This window comes from Myodes glareolus, chromosome 19 (assembly GCF_982192425.1).
Source record: "Myodes glareolus chromosome 19, mMyoGla1.1, whole genome shotgun sequence".
Lineage (NCBI taxonomy): Eukaryota > Metazoa > Chordata > Mammalia > Rodentia > Cricetidae > Myodes > Myodes glareolus.
This window is the reverse complement of record NC_142044.1, coordinates 47,613,376-47,629,572: the sequence shown is the minus strand read 5'-3', so window position 1 is coordinate 47,629,572 and position 16,197 is coordinate 47,613,376. Positions and strand designations below refer to the sequence as shown.

The 16,197-nt window shown below is 37.4% G+C and overlaps 1 protein-coding gene across 2 annotated transcripts in view; it reads right to left on the bottom strand.

Moving 5' to 3' along the window:
* Positions 1–16,197, bottom strand: part of Atxn10 (ataxin 10) — a 143,814-nt gene that overhangs the window by 102,325 nt on the left and 25,292 nt on the right. For both annotated transcript variants that reach the window (XM_085678540.2, XM_048444937.3), the window contains exons 3-5: positions 15,353–15,435; positions 5,435–5,531; positions 2,985–3,143 (exon numbers count right to left, since the gene is read on the bottom strand). In XM_085678540.2, the coding sequence (XP_085534666.1) occupies positions 2,985–3,143; positions 5,435–5,531; positions 15,353–15,435 (339 nt within the window). The remainder of the gene's footprint in view (positions 1–2,984; positions 3,144–5,434; positions 5,532–15,352; positions 15,436–16,197) is intronic.

Genomic DNA, 16,197 nt, shown 5'->3' with positions numbered 1-16,197 from the left:
CAAGTTATGAAAAGATATTTTTTAAAAAGCTAAGTGATTTTCTAGTTCTAATTCTATCATATATATTTGAGATTTGGTGGGGAGGGGTAAGTGGATAAAAACATATCCAAAGATGAATGTGTAAAATCTGATGTGTAGCTCCACAGACTCAGAATGGCTATTCTAAATATGAAGTTCATTGGAGAGTATTGGGGGGGGGGTGGAGATTTGTTTTTTAAGACAGGGTTTCTCTGTCTGGAACTCACTTTGTAGATTAGACTGGCCTCAAACACACACACCTGCCTCTGCCTCTTGATTATTGGGATTAAAGATATGCGCCGCCACCACCGCCAGGCTATGTGACCATTTTTATTTGCAAAATTTTCATAATAAGCTTATGAAAAAAACTGTAAGTACAGAAAAAGGCATTATCCAACTACTTAAACCAAACGCAATGCCAAAGACTTTCTCACCTACACTTTCATGTTACTCCAGGACATCCAAACAGATTTGGAGCTATTACATCTTTCCTTTTCTAAGACTAATGAAAAAAAAATGAGAAGATAATAAAACCTCATGCTACTGGTGCTCTTTATCAGTCATCTGCACGTTCAACCAAGGGAAAGAGGGCAGAAAGGGGGTCTTCTCCAATTTTCAGGAACCTGTTTAGACTTAACAGTAAAGTAATTTCTGGAGGCCTCTGTATGGTTCCAGCCAAATGCAGCCCACGAGCAGAGTTACCAGTTGAGGCCTACCTCCCCGGTGCTCCCGTCCACTTGGTGACCACTGAGTTTCTGAGGTACTCTCAAGGAGATTTTGTATCTGCCCACTATGAGCTCAGTTCTTTATTCCAAGCTGGTAAGATACAACCTCAGATACCTATCAAGTACCTACCAAATAAAACAGAACTTCGCTACAAGTTGGCTCTAAGTAAGCTGACTCTGAGGACTCATCCTGAATGACAGTAAAAGTTACATGTGCATACTGAGGGGTGTTTTCCAAGTAAAACATGTAAGATTTTCATATGACAGCAGCTGTATATGGTAATTCAAATAAAAATGATATCCAAAAAAGTAAATCATTTTAAATTTAGATAAAACTTCAACATAATAATATTTCATCTAAGAGGCTCAAACTGAAAAGGTTTATACTTTACCCAAGGCTCACTACAGAAGGTCACCTAGGTCCTGATCACACTGCCCATTGTTAGGAATAAATCCACAAAGATGCTTATATTAATAGGAAAGAACTACTAAAATGTGAAAAATAAAAAATAAAATACAGACAACAAAATTTTTACAATGAAAACCAGGTCAATTTGTTAAGAGATAATGTAATAATTGCAAATATAAACATCACACGATGATGTAACAGCTATAAACATAGACACTACATGATTACGTAACAACTATAAACACAGACACTACATGTATACACTTCACAAGCCTGAAAACAAATACAGCAACCTGTACAATATGATAGTATACATGAGCGACCCCAAAAACTCTACCAAAGAACTCCTACAGCTGATAAACACCTTTAGTAATGTGGCAGGATACAAGATCAACTCCAAAAAATCAGTTGCCCTCCTATACACAAAGAATAAAGAAGCAGGGAGGGAAATCAGAGAAACTTCACCTTTCACGATAGCCACAAACAGCATAAAATATCTTGGGATAACTCTGACCAAGGAAGTGAAAGACATATTTGACAAGAACTTTAAGTCTTTGAAGAAAGAAATTGAGGAGAATACCAGAAAATGGAAAGATCTCCCCTGCTCTTGGACTGGGAGGATCAACATAGTAAAAATGGCAAGCTGAGACATTTGTACCATGTTCATTCAGACACCAAAACTGGCCTTCCCTCTCCTTACCACCTTTAGAAACTCCTATTTGGGGCTGGAGAAATGGCTCAGAGGTTAGAAGCATTAACTGCTCTTCAAGAAGTACTGAGTTCAATTCCCAGCAACCAGATGGTGGCATACAACCATCTATACTGACATATGATGCCCTCTTCTGGCATGCATGAAAACATACAGATAGAACACTCTGTGTGTGTGTGTGTGTGTATTTTTTGAGACAGGGTTTCTCAGTAGCTATGGAACCAGTCCTAGAACTCGCTCTATAGACAAGGCTGGCCTCAAACTCACAGAGATCTACCTGTCTTTGCCTCCTGAGTGCTGGGATTAAAGGAGTTTTGTGAGGAGCATGAAGCCCTTTGATCCGTCCCACCCGGTCCAGCTAGCTTAACCCCCGAAATAACCACACAGAAATTGTATTAAGTAAATTACTGCCTGGCCCATTATATCTAGCCTCTTCTTGGCCAACTCTCACATCTTGATCTAACCCATTTCTATTAATCTGTGTTCACCACAAGGTCATGGCTTACCGGGAAAGATTCTAACCAGCATCCATCTTGGGCAGGAGAACCATGGCATCTGCCTGTCTGTCTTTCTTCCCAGCATTCTGTTCTGTCTTCCCCACCTATCTAAATTCTGCCCTATCAAAAGGCCAAGGCAGTTTCTTTATTCAACCAATGAAAGCAACACATATACAGAAGGACCTCCTACACCAAAGGCATGTGCCACCACCGCCCAGCTAATGAATAAAACTTAAAAAAAAAAAGGAAAGAAAAAGAAAAAGAATCTCCTACTCAAGGCTAAGCCCAGCCTTTACCTTTTTCACAACCTCAAAAGAACTACCATACCTCGAGTTTTTACTTAAAACTTCTACAAAGGGGTGAGACTGTAGCTCAGTGGGAGAGCTCATCTACATGAACTCAACTAATCTGCACCACAAAAAAGTAAATAAATTAATAAATTAATAGCTGGAATAAGTCAGATGTGGAAGTCACAATTTCAGCTCCTGAGAGGCTGAGGCAGGGGATCAAATCTTGAAGACTAGCCTAGAAAACAAGCAGGCCCTGTCTCAATATACTACTAAAACCTCTATAAGGAAAATGATCTGTTAGGGTGGCCTCAAATAAATTTCCAGCAAGATACTTACGGCCATTCTGACTCTGGATGCTTTTGGTGAGCTTCTATGACATTAATTGCAATATTGAGGTTTTCTTCCAGGTCTTTCATTCTTTCAGGATTAAGAGATGTGAACAAAATCATTGAACAGTAGGCAACAATCTTTTTGTCTGGGTGATTTAAGCAAGACCTGACAAACAAAGAAATTAGACTCTTAGTCCAATTATCAAACCAGTAAAATAAGATTGTAACATAAATAATAGTAATCCTTGGTATATATTGGTATTTTTAGGATATAATAAATATGTGTGAAACAATGGTGCTGTGAAACAAAGCATATCTTTGACTATAAAAACAGTAAATATAACAGTAAGATACAATGAAGTAGGACTGGAGAGATGATTCAGTGACTAAAAGCACAAATTGTTCTTGCAAAGGATACAAGTTTGGCTCCTAGCACCTACCCCTGGAGGCTCACAACTGCTTATAACTTCTGGCTCCAAGAGACCCAACACTCTTTTGACTAAGGGCAACTTTATTCATACACTCTACCCACACACAAACATGTATACACATATATAATTACAAATAAAAATAAATCTCAAAAAAGACAATAAAAAATTGCATGTGATTTAGGACTCAGAACTGAAAAGTAACATTTAAATATAGAAAAAAATTAGAATGATTACTCCTAAGTCCTATTAGCTACAAGAACTTAGTGAAATCACTTATTGTCAGTTATATCATGGCTCATCCTAAAATTTGATTTTTGTCCCCACTTAAACTTCACAACTCAGGCATGGTGATGCATGCTATTAATGGCAGTATTCAAGAGGCAGAGGCAAGTGGATCTCCTGAGAATTACAAGGTCTAGCCCTGTTAACATAGCAAGTTTTAGGCCAGGTAGCCAGAGATACAAAGTGACACCTTGTCTATTTTTTTAAAAAAAAAAAAAGAAAAAGAAAAAGAAAAAAAGATAGGTACACCAATGAGATTGCATAGCCAATAAGGGAGCTTGCTACCAAACCTGATAACCTGACTTCCATCTCTAGAACCCATGCAAAAGTGAAAAGGAAAGAACCGACTCCTGAAAGTTGTCTTAGGCTTCCACATAATTGCCATAGCACAAACACATGTATATACATACAGTTAATAGAAAATGTTAAAAAAAACTGTAAAATAATTCATATGAATTTATATAGCTTGAGATTCATTCTTTCCATCCACAGTTTATTATTAATTGTAAAGATAACAGATATATACCTATAAATAAATATTTATTAATAGATACATATGTATAAACACACACTTCAGGCATCTGAGAAACGTACTCTGAGCTAGAACTAAATAAGAGTTCATCTAATAACCATAACTTATATACAAGCCCAGAAAACAAGCACAACCAGAGAGGGAAGCTCAGACCTTATACAGCAGCACTTAGCGTCACAGTGCAGTTATACCCTTTACTATTGACAATCTATAGAAATTTCACCTGTCTACAGGACTTATAACAACAGAGATAATCACGCCCAACTTAAAGCACTTCAGTAATAGCTGCTGTCCTGCTACCCACACTGCTCACACTAGAAACTTGGCCTCCACAACCACTACACAGTGTCCCTCTACTGCCTATTCACTTCTGTCACCAATTTATATTTTACTGTGATGCTCAACTAATTACAAATTAATAGAGCTAGTGTTTTAAAGTAATACGTAATATGAACCAATTCAAGATCCAATATAAATAACCAGACTGGTTATAGACTCCTTACAGCAGTCATCAGACTGGTCAACCACATTTATAGTAATGAATAAGCTCAGAACTCATCTCTTAACACTGGCAAAGGGAACAGAATTATCTTCTAGTGACAGATTACCACATTACTCAGAATGAACAACAGAATGGCTACCCCCACTTCTCACAGTCAAAGTCATCTCACACTGATAAGCACATGCTATCCAAACGTTATAATTCTCCATTTCTACCAAAAATAGTATTGGGCCGTGTATGTGCACAACCGTAAAAAATAAAGGATTAACTCACTGCCCATATTTTAATGTCTTCTGTTTGTAGGGGGTTTTTTTTTCTGTATCAATTTCAGGGTCCTTAATGAAGTCACTACTTTCCTCATGATCTTTATTTCCTAAAGATAAATTGGCATGTTCCAGGGCCACACAGCTTGGTACAGAGCTCAGTGAGTATCAGACATGTGCATCATGGAACCACCACACAAACCAAGGTACAGAACACTGGCAGGGCCCAGGAGTCTCCTTTATAACCTCTCTCAGCTAACACCTACCTGATAACAGCCACAAAGAATAAAGAATATGTACTATCCTGAATTCTATTACTACACTATGACCTTGTTTTTCTTGCTTGTGAACTTCATACATAAAAATGAAATTATATCTACAATCTTTTCAGGAGTCGGTCAAAAACAACAACAACAAAAAAATCAAAAATCTTAACATCATACTCACATAAAAAGCTCTGGGAAAGCATGGACCCAAACAATGGCCTGGGAATCTTCATTCCGTGAGGCAATGTTGCCTAAAAACTGCAGGCCACAACGAAAAGCTAGAAATATAGAAAAGTAAAAACTGAAGATAACAGACTCAACATAAGGAATAAACACATCTTAGTAATAAATATTTCCCATGTTGTTACATAGGAGAGTAAAAAAGAGAAAGGAAGGAGGGATGGAGGGAGGTAGAGAAGGAAGAGAGAGAGGAGGGAATTAGAGAGAGGAGAAAAATTGATTGGTTATCTGAGAATCCCACTGCACAATGAAATTCTGAGCATGACATTAATATACCTCATCAAAGCAATGCTGTAAAATTAACTTCTTAAAGATTATAAACTAAAATATAATTATATGAAATATTATTCAAATTATATGAAATTTGAATAATGCTCCAATTAAAAGTTCACTACAAATTAGGTATGTCTGCACATGTAATCAAGGCATTCCAGATGCTGAAACAGGAGGATCATGCTAACAAAAGACATGCCAAGACCAGTCCAATAAAACTGTCTCAAAACAAAACACAGCTATATTTAAGAATGAATTTTTAAAAAGCAACAAAGTTTTTTTAAAACATACCTAGAACATAAGGTTATAGAAATACTGCAAGTTAAAGAAAGTTAAAAGGAGACAGATCAAATATCAGTCAAAAAGTAGAAATAGGCCACTTAAAATTCGATATAATATGTATTAATGCAAAAGACGTTACTGGAAATATGTTAAATAATCATTACAGACATGTAAAAATTCTAAATTGGAAGTTATCTAGTAATATACTGTCAAATATAAAGAAAAACTGACCACAGTAAGTGAGAAATATTGGCAATAAGTTGAACAGTTCTAAGATACCTTTTCTCAACAAATCCTAGAAGAAGCAGACAAAAATACCACTATATCTCAAAGACCTGAGTAAAATTTAATAAAAACCTAACTGACATTTAGAATATAATGCAGCAAAACAATGGCCACAAGCTCAGAAAAGTGACCGCACCAAATGCTAGGGAGATTATGTGGAACGCAAACTCTCATGTACTGTAGGTAAAAACAGAACATGGTACAGTCCCTTTGGAAAACAGTTTGTCAATTTCTTACAATGAAACACAACAAAGTCACAATGACACAATTAACAAAGGTATCAAAACATAAATGAAAGTGATATATATACAGCTAAAGTAGAAATACAAACTACCAAGTATCCCCATTCAGGGTCTTCCTTAACCTAAACTAGGTAGAAACAAAAAGTTGACAGCACACATCAGAATTGATGGCCAGGCATGGTGACAAATATTCCTTTTCAAAAGAAGTCCAAGGCATTTGCAATCACCATTTATAATTACCAGAGAACAAAAATACCACTGCCAGCAAGACAAAAGACCCAAAGGCTAAAAAGGAGCAAATCAAACTATTACACAGTAGCAATGAAACGCTAATGTATGTAGATTATTTTAAATGTGTAAATTAATAAAGTGTATTTATTTGTAAGACTTTTTTTATAATAAAGTTTACAAATTTTAAAAAGAGCTTATAAAAGCTGCTTCACCAAAGTCAATCATTTACGGGAAAAAAAAAACTGTAATTCTACAAGCAGGCAGAAAACAACCAAGCATAATGACACTGGGCTAAGAGACACAAACAGTGATACATTTGCCTAACACGTATAAACTCTTAGGCTCCAGTCTCAGTCTCCAGTAAGAGAGGATGACATGGGAACAGGACAAGGATGCCATTATAAAAATACCAAGATATAGGGCAGGAGAGATGAGTAGTTATGAGCATTGGCTGCTCTTGCAGAGGACCCAGGGTTCCTAAGCATCCACGTGGCAGCTCACAGCCAACTGTGAACCTAGTTTCAGGGGCTTGGACCTTCTCTTCTAACTTCCACAGGGAACCCAGCATACATGCAGGCAAAATCATCATATACATAAAACAAATCTAAAAAGAAAATGATTTTAAGTGCCAAGATACAAGTGGTAGTGGTGGGCACACTACCAATGAGGAAACTACAAAAAGACAGAGGCATTAAAGCAGAACTAAGGAAGGGAAGAACTATCATAGGTCCAGAGTTATATGACTGAGTTTCTATCTAGAGATTAAATGTAATTGTCAGTCTAGATCCAAGTAGGCGAGTCCACACACATACACATGTATGTGTCATTCTACATCATGGAGGCCATACATATTTATAGGAAGCTTAATAAAACCATTTTAAAACTTATATGAAGACATTTAGGGCTTTTAATAGCTATGTCATTGGTGAAGAGTAAAAAGAAGATCTGCGTTCACAGTCTCCAGCTAGTTCAGTTAATGAAGGTACCACCACAGGGTGGATCTGAGACAGGAATAAACAGATCAAATGAGTGATGGCAGAGGTATCAGCAGCTAACTGTAGATAAACAATGGTCTATAGAAGAATTAGAAGTAGGGTGCCTAGGCGTCAGCACAGAAAACCTTACAATGCCATACTTCCTCATACAAGACAAAAAGTTCCATCCCAACCCCTCACCTAAATATGAAGTGCCAAAATCAGGAAGTTTTAAAAATTGGAGAGTCTTTGAATCCATTGGAAAAGATAGTAATAAATGTTAAAACTAATAAACCTTTTCCCAGAAGATTCCATGGAAAACAGAAATACTGCCACAGAACAGTATATGAAAAACACAACGACCTTTGGACTCACAGTCTATTCAAAGAGTTACCTCTTTTTTTTTCAAAGACAGGGTCTCACTATGTAGCTCTGGCTGTCCTAGAACTTACTATGTAGACCAGATTGAACTTGAACTCAAAGAAATCTACCTGCCTGCCTCCAGAGTGCTGGGATTAAAGGCATATGCCATGGCACTTGGTTATCCACCATTATAAAAAGACAGATAAGCCACAGAAAAACAGGCAAAAAATGTTGTTTAAAAAAAAAAAGTGGTATGATCTAAAACAGGCAGACAGGGATGAAAAAGTACTCAATACCATGAGCAAACCAGGAGGCTTACTCCACACCCACTAGACTGACACAATTTACACATTTAGAAACAGCATGTGATGAGGGTGTAGGAGCCAAAGGTTCCGGAGTCCATGAGCATTAACAATAGGTCACAGTCAAAACAGACTTAAGTAGATAACCCCAGTTCTTGATTTTGCCTCCCAGCTCCAAATAAAACTTTAATGTCTGCTCTATGAAAACAAAGGTGTCAGACCCTCAAGACATTTCTGCTAACAGCATTGTCACCACGATTTACTCCTCCTAGGGACCTTCTCCTCTGCTCTGCTCTAGGGAGCAGTTTCTCCAGGCCCCGTTCCCACAAAGCATGGCATCAGCAGTGCTAACAGCCAGAACCCAAAAACCTGAATTAGTTAACATAACAAAGAAACTGAATACCAAATTCCTGTTTATACCAACAGATAAAAATACTTAAAAAAGAAAAAATTTAAAACTCAAATATGTCTCACAGCCTATTCACAGAATTACATTATTTCCTGTCTACTTTCCTGAGTTTTTAAAAAATTAGTTTATAATAAATGCTTATTGAGTGTTTATTATATAAAAGTACCAACCTTTTTTCAGGTAAGTCACAATTTTAAAAGAGATATTAATATGTCTACTAAACACTAGCTAAAGGTGGACTTCCACCATGCTCAACAGCACTACCTGTCAGTACCTGCTCTGCAATGAGCCAAGGAACCAGGAGTGCAACCACCCCAAGAGTCTCAGACTGGAGATGAGGTCAGAGAGGCCCCGCCTGAGCCCTGGGATTATCCACAATTCTCAACTCCTGATTCTCACTATTTCTTACCAGTCAATACCATTAATTTATGACAGCAACTCTTTACATTAAATCTTACTACCCAGCTGGGTATGGCGTTTAGGCCTAAAACCCCAGCATACAGGAAGTGGAAACAGAAGAATAACGAGTTCAACATCAATGTGGGTTGAATAGCAAAAACCCAGCTCATATGCAAATACACAAAAAAATTCTCATTCAAATTACACAGTGGTTGCTGTCTCCTCTTGAACCCTTACTAGCAGAGTGAATGGAGGGGACAAAGGGAGGGAAGAGAGACCAGTAGGGAAAAGTGGCATCAAGTAGGAGCCTCAGAGAACAGTAACCTCTAAACCAGTCATGGTAAGCAGAGAGTAAGTCAGTGATTTTAAACAAGAAAATGTAATATACGGGATTAAAAGAGAAGCAACACTGAGGCAGCACACAGGTCGAACTACAGGAACCAGGTAGGCCCCAGGAACTGGAGGAGTGCAGGCAAGAGGCTGGGCTGGAAGAACCCAGGAGCCTGGCAGCTTCCTACAAAACTGTGCCCAAGGTTCAAACACGCAATTCTTAAAAGTACTCAAAGAAAATAATGCACCAAGAATTCCAAAACTAAAACTCAAGGGCTTCTCACAGCCTGCTCATAAAATTGTATTTTCTTCTGTTTACTTTTCTGAGTTTTTAGAAGTTCTATTATAAATGCTTACTGTATGTCTATAATATAAAAGTATCAACCTTTTTTCCCAATAAGCCATAATTTTAAAAATTATTAATAGTTTTACTAAATACTTCAGATTATAACACTCAAATTTAACATGCAAAAAGAGGGAAAGGAATATTCTGACCTGACAGTCAAGCAGAACAAGAGCTCCTCAGACAGACAGACAGAGAGAGAGAGAGAGAGAGAGAGAGAGAGAGAAAGAGAGAGAGAGAGAGAGAAAAGCAGCAAAAAACTCTGAAAATTCAAAACATCATTCTGGGAAATAAAAGACTTACAGATGGCCTAGGCTCAAGCAAGAAGACTGCAGGCAAGTAAAATAACAGTTTACTTTACCAAACAGCTTATCAACTGATCTTTATGTAAACACTAAGAATAGTGCAAAGCCCCTAAAAAATGCCAGCATTATTTTTACAGATTAGGAAAGAATATATGCCAAAAACAACATCAATAGCTCAATTAAAATAACTCATACTTGTGTTTACACAAAATTTGATGACCATAATATATTTGTCAGACCACTGCAATTATTGCCTGAAAATAATACTCTAAATATTATTTTGACAATATAATTACAGTTCTTACCTCAGAAGCAGTAACAAAAAACTGGCACAGTTACCCTGACAACAATCCTCCTAAAATAAGGTTCTCAGAGAAAGAATTAACAGATAGTGAAATCAGAACACTTTTTATAATGCTATTTCATTGGGTTTGAACTATGGCACTATGAAAATAACTTCTGAGCTTCTTATTAAATGCAAATGTCACTGTTGAATTCCAAATAAAAACCAGGGGCTTTCCTTTCCTAGAGGTGGTGAGAAATACCACAAACTTTCCTTTTCCTCCTTGTCTCTCTTCCAATTCTGCCACAGAATACCGGTTAGCTACTTAAAACAGACAGCTGAAGTCTTAAAAAAAAGTTTTCATTTCATGGACTAGAAGACCCAATGTTGTCAACATGGCAACTCTTCCCAAACTAATCTGCAGACTTAGCATAATCCCTAATATCTACAATATATTACATAAGTAACTTCTACAATTCAACAATAAAACACAACCACAATCAAGAAAAAGAAACTGTGCAAAGAAAAAGAAACTGTGCAAAGGACTCAAACAGACATTTCTCCAAAACTTTATAAATGCCCAATACATACATGAAAAAAATGTTCATTATCAATAGTCATTTGGGAAATGCAAATAAAAACCACACATTACTTTCTACCCACTAGGATGACTTAAACCAAAAAATTGAAAGTGTCAGCAAGGAAATGAAGAAATTAGAACACACACTGGTGATATAATGTAAATGGCTCCACTGTATTGGGAAATAGTTTAGTGGCTCCCCAAAACAGGAGCTGGAAAGAGGGCTCAGCAGTTAAGAGTACTTGCTACTCTAGCAGAAGATTGACAAGATTCAGTTCCCAGCACCCATGTCAGACAACTTAGAATCACCTGTAATTCTAGCCCCAGGAGATCCAAAGTCCTCCTGTGACCCCTGTAGACACCCAAACATAACGTGGACAGAGACAGGCAGATGGACAGAGACAGGGAGAAGAAAGTAGAAAGGCAAAGACACAGAGACAGAATGAATCCTTAACATGGTAATTAATACTCAGGTCCAACAATTCTAATCCTAGGCACATACTCCAAAGAACTGAACACAGGCACTCAAATACATGTACACATTCAAAGTATTATTCATCATTGCCAAAAGGTGAGAACATCCTGTGTTCATCAACTGATGAACGGAAAACAATATAGTATTATTTAATCCAAAAGAACAAAATGCAGATGCATGCTAGAATGTGACTGAACCTCAAAAATAAGAGAAATCAGACCAAGGGCCATGTAGTTCTACAATTCCATTTATCTGAAATATCCAGAATAAATTAATTTACAGAGACAGAACATTAAATTGTGGACACCAGAGGCAGAGAGAAGGAAAGAGAGAGAAATTGCTTTTCTTATACCTTTGAGCATAAGAAAACATTTTTAATTCTGTACAGGTATTGGTTGCGCAATATTAGACTGTTCTAAATGCCACTCAACCGTTCACTTTAAAAAAGTTAGTTTTATGTTAAGTGAATGACTTGGGAGACATAACTAAATGATAAAATGCTTGCCTAGCATGCCCAAGGCACTAAGTTTACCCCAGTACTACCAGGGGGAAAAATATCAATTAGTTAAACTGATAGTATTGAAGCTATCTAAATTATAAACAACTCTTAATGTGTCCTTTATAAAATAAGACTAAGGCTAGCAATATAGCTCAGTGGCAGACAGAAGCTTTCCTACCATACTGGAGCCCAAAGTTCAATTCTCAGCTCCACCAAAATTGAAAAAACAAACAAATAAAAAAAAATCCACAGGGATCTATTCTCTAACATCAATCAATGTATTCTTTCACCACTTAGCTATGTTATAAAAGCATGTTTAGGATCTTCCCCTTTCTATTTTTCTTGGGTTATCCAACTCAATGAAGAAAGGATGAAACAATCATTAATCATATTCTGCACAAAAATAAGTCTTGCACAGGAGATTCGGGATAGCACAAAAAAGAAAGAGGAAGTGCAGAATCAAGGAAAGAAGTCTTATGGTGGAAAGCAAGAGACTGTACAACGTGATGATAAGGATGCTGGAGGGCAGAGGAGCGCATGGGATGCTGAGAACAAATGGCATAATTTTAAGAGAAATCTATGTGTGGGTGAGTGGGGCTAGTACCCAAGGTTTAAGGGGAGGGGTTAGCTCCCCTCTAATAGCGCTGAGTCATAACACTTGCCACACAAATACACCACTAGAAGAAATCAGCCGACAGACAGCTGATATGTCCATAGACAGCTGTCACTGTTTTCCAGCAATTACAAAATGGTCTGCATCTGAACAGTGGTTGAATTACAGACCTCACAGACTGATTTTTCCTTGCAACACAATGAAACTTGTTACTTTATCATTGTTTTTAAATCCTCCAACTCTGAGTACCAAGGCCTCATCATAAAGCAGAGCTACAAAAAAAAAATACCTTTAATATTAAACATCTTTAAAATACTTTACAAATAAATTCTATGTTCTATCAACCTCTTAAAATACTGCTACTCAGGAAAGTTTAGAGCCGAGATGTCATCTATAAACTCTTAGACAATGTAGCTAACTTTTAGGAATCATCACTTTCTGTCACACCAGGTGTAACTGATTTAAGATTTAAAAGACGCATACTAAATCAAATAGTAAGACTCCAAAATCGTAGTAAAATGAATCTGAAATGAAATAAATGCCTTATATTATATAAAAACGGGAGTTAAGAAATAATTGTAAGGGCTGGAGAGATGGCTCAGAGGTTAAGAGCACTGACTGCTCTTCCAGAGGTCCTGAGTTCAATTCCCAGCAACCACATCGTGGCTCACAGTCATCTGTAATGAGATCTGGCGCCCTCCTCTGGCATGCGGGCATACATGGAGGCAGATGTTGTATACATAATAAATAAATAAATCTTTAAAAAAAAGAAGAAATAATTGTAAATCAAATCTATTTTAAATGGTTAAATTTCCCCCGAAGGGAAGTATTTACATTAAATATGGTAAAGGTGTTGTCTATTATAACAATTACTTTAACCCATAACATAGTATATCTAATAAGCATGGATACTTACATTAAGATTATATCAAATAATTTACATTTACTCATAATATCTCATTTCCTTAGAGAAGAAGATCATATACAAAAACTTTATTTTTTAACTTAATGATGTGGTAAGATAATAATCTTTGTAGAAAGGAGAAGCAATAACCCTACTAATACAGAAAACTAAATGGCTTCAAAATAGTCTAAGAGCCTTCCAGTCTTTCCAGCTAAGAAGCTGAGCACTGTTCTTAATCCCACATTAACAGCTGTTAAGAAGAGCTACCTTCCCCTTCTGTCACATTAAGTAATGGACTGACTAGTTTCTTAACTCCTGTTTTACATAAGGCATGTTTATATTAATGCTACCTGACACCCTATTCCCAGTGGATAGGTAAGCACTAGAGGTGGGACTCTCACAAGCAACAAAAGGAATCATAGAGGTGAGTAGTACTAGACTGCAATCTGACTTAACAGACTTAACATATCCAGGTCTCCTCACTGGAATGTGAGTTCCTGGGGGCAGAGGTGTCTGCTTTGGTCACTGCTGGAATCACACCCATATTAGTTACTTTTATCTTCACTAAAATAAAATACCTGAAAGAAGTAACTTATGGTAGGAAGGATTTATTTTGGCTCAGTCCATCGTGGAGGAGAAATGACAGTGACAGGTGGAGCAGCGTGGCTAGAGCAGTGGAAATCATAACAGGATACATTGCCTGATCAATCAGGATGCAGAGATCTCAGGGAGAACTAGAGATAGACTGTAAGCCTTAAGCCCTGCCCAATATGGTGCTATATCAGCCAGCTAGACTCTATGTCCAACCTCACAACACAGTGCTACTAGCTGAGGATCAAGTGTTCAAACACAGGAGTCTGTGACGGGCATTCATATTCAAACCAAAAGCAGTGTCTGTCACATTTCTAAGTAACACAAGGCAAGGCATCAGACATCCCAGGTTATTACTGCAAAGAACCACAAACTAGACAGCTTCAAACAATTACCTTCTACCATTCTGGAGACTAGAAGTCCATGACTAAGATGCCACCAGTGCTGATTTCTCCTGACACCTCTCTTCCTGACAATAGTCTGCAATCTGCTTCCTGTGTCTTCACATGGTGTTCACCTATGTGTTCTACTATCCTTTTCTCAAGAAGACACCAAATTTCTTTACTGTACTTTAATAACCTCCTGTAAAATCTTATCTTCAAACACAGTCATATTCTGGACACTGGAAGTTAGGATTTTGCTATGGTCTGAATATGTGTGTCCTTCGAAAATTCATATGCTGATTGTCAAATCTCCAAAGTGTTGGTAGTAAGCAATGGGGACTGTGAGTGTTAACTAGATCTAGCAGTTAGTGCCTCTTATAAGAGTTCAAGAGTTCCTTTGCCTCCTTCTGCCCCTCTACTCTGTAAGGACACAGCAAGAAGTCACCTTCATTGAGTCAGAGAGCAAGCCCCTACCACACAATAAATATGCTGAAACCCTGATCCTGAGCCTCCCAGCCTTCTAGGTTGATAAATACCTGCCTTTATTAATTAACTAAGCTAAAGTATTTTGCTGCAGCAGCTCATGCAGACTAAGAGAAGCTTCAGCATAAGAAGTTGGGAAGAAACAAGTCAGCCTACAACAGGACAGAAAGGAAGTCACAGTAACTTTCCTTCACAGTAACTCTAACATTCCATGAAATACAGAACATGTTTCAGTGAATGACTAAACACTCAGAGCATTAGTTTTAAACATTTTTCAAGATAATAATCTATTAAGTATACTGCACATTACCTGTTAGCAAAGAGTCTTGTTCCACTCGAAGTTCACGAAAGAGAAGAACCAAATCAACAGCAACGCCAATTGTATCCAGGTTCCTGTATTAAATTTTAAGACAAAATTAAATTAAATACATGCTCTTCTCTAATGCTGAATTTCAAATGCTGATTTAATGTATATGCTGAGACTATTGATCAACAGTTCCTACAGCGGGCAGAATAACAGCTTCCAGAGATGTGCATATCTAATTATTACCGTATCTGGTAAAGAGAACTTTTCAGACAAGACCAAATCAGTAATCTTGAGATGGAAGGATTGTTCTGAGTTAAATGGAGATCTAATATATCACTAGGCTCATTACAGACGGAACACAAGAAAGTTGGAACCAAGAGAAAGGAGGCTATATGCCAAGAAAAATGGTAGGGCTGAAAGCTGGCAAGGCAAACTGATACTGTCACAGAAGCCTCTAGAAAGAAGTACTATCTATGCCAACCCCTTATAGACTGTTGAACTCCCAATTCGTAAGATAACATATGTGTGTTATTTAAGATTTTGATAGTATGTCAATGCAACAAAAGCAAAGTAACACAGATCTTTGACACAGCATTGGTGGGGTGCAGCTATACAAATACCTGAAAAGGGAAGAGACTCTGGTCAGCGGGCAAAGGCTAAAAGAACCCTAAGACACATGGACAAAAAAATCACAGTGCCTTAGACAGACTTCTGGTAGAAACGCACACATGAAGGCACAGCTGGCAACGTTTGGAAGAAAATGAGAACATGTTATTAGAGACTACAGGAATGGGGATCTCTGCTATGTAGTGCCAAGAGTCCTTGGACAACATCCTACAGCTGTGAGG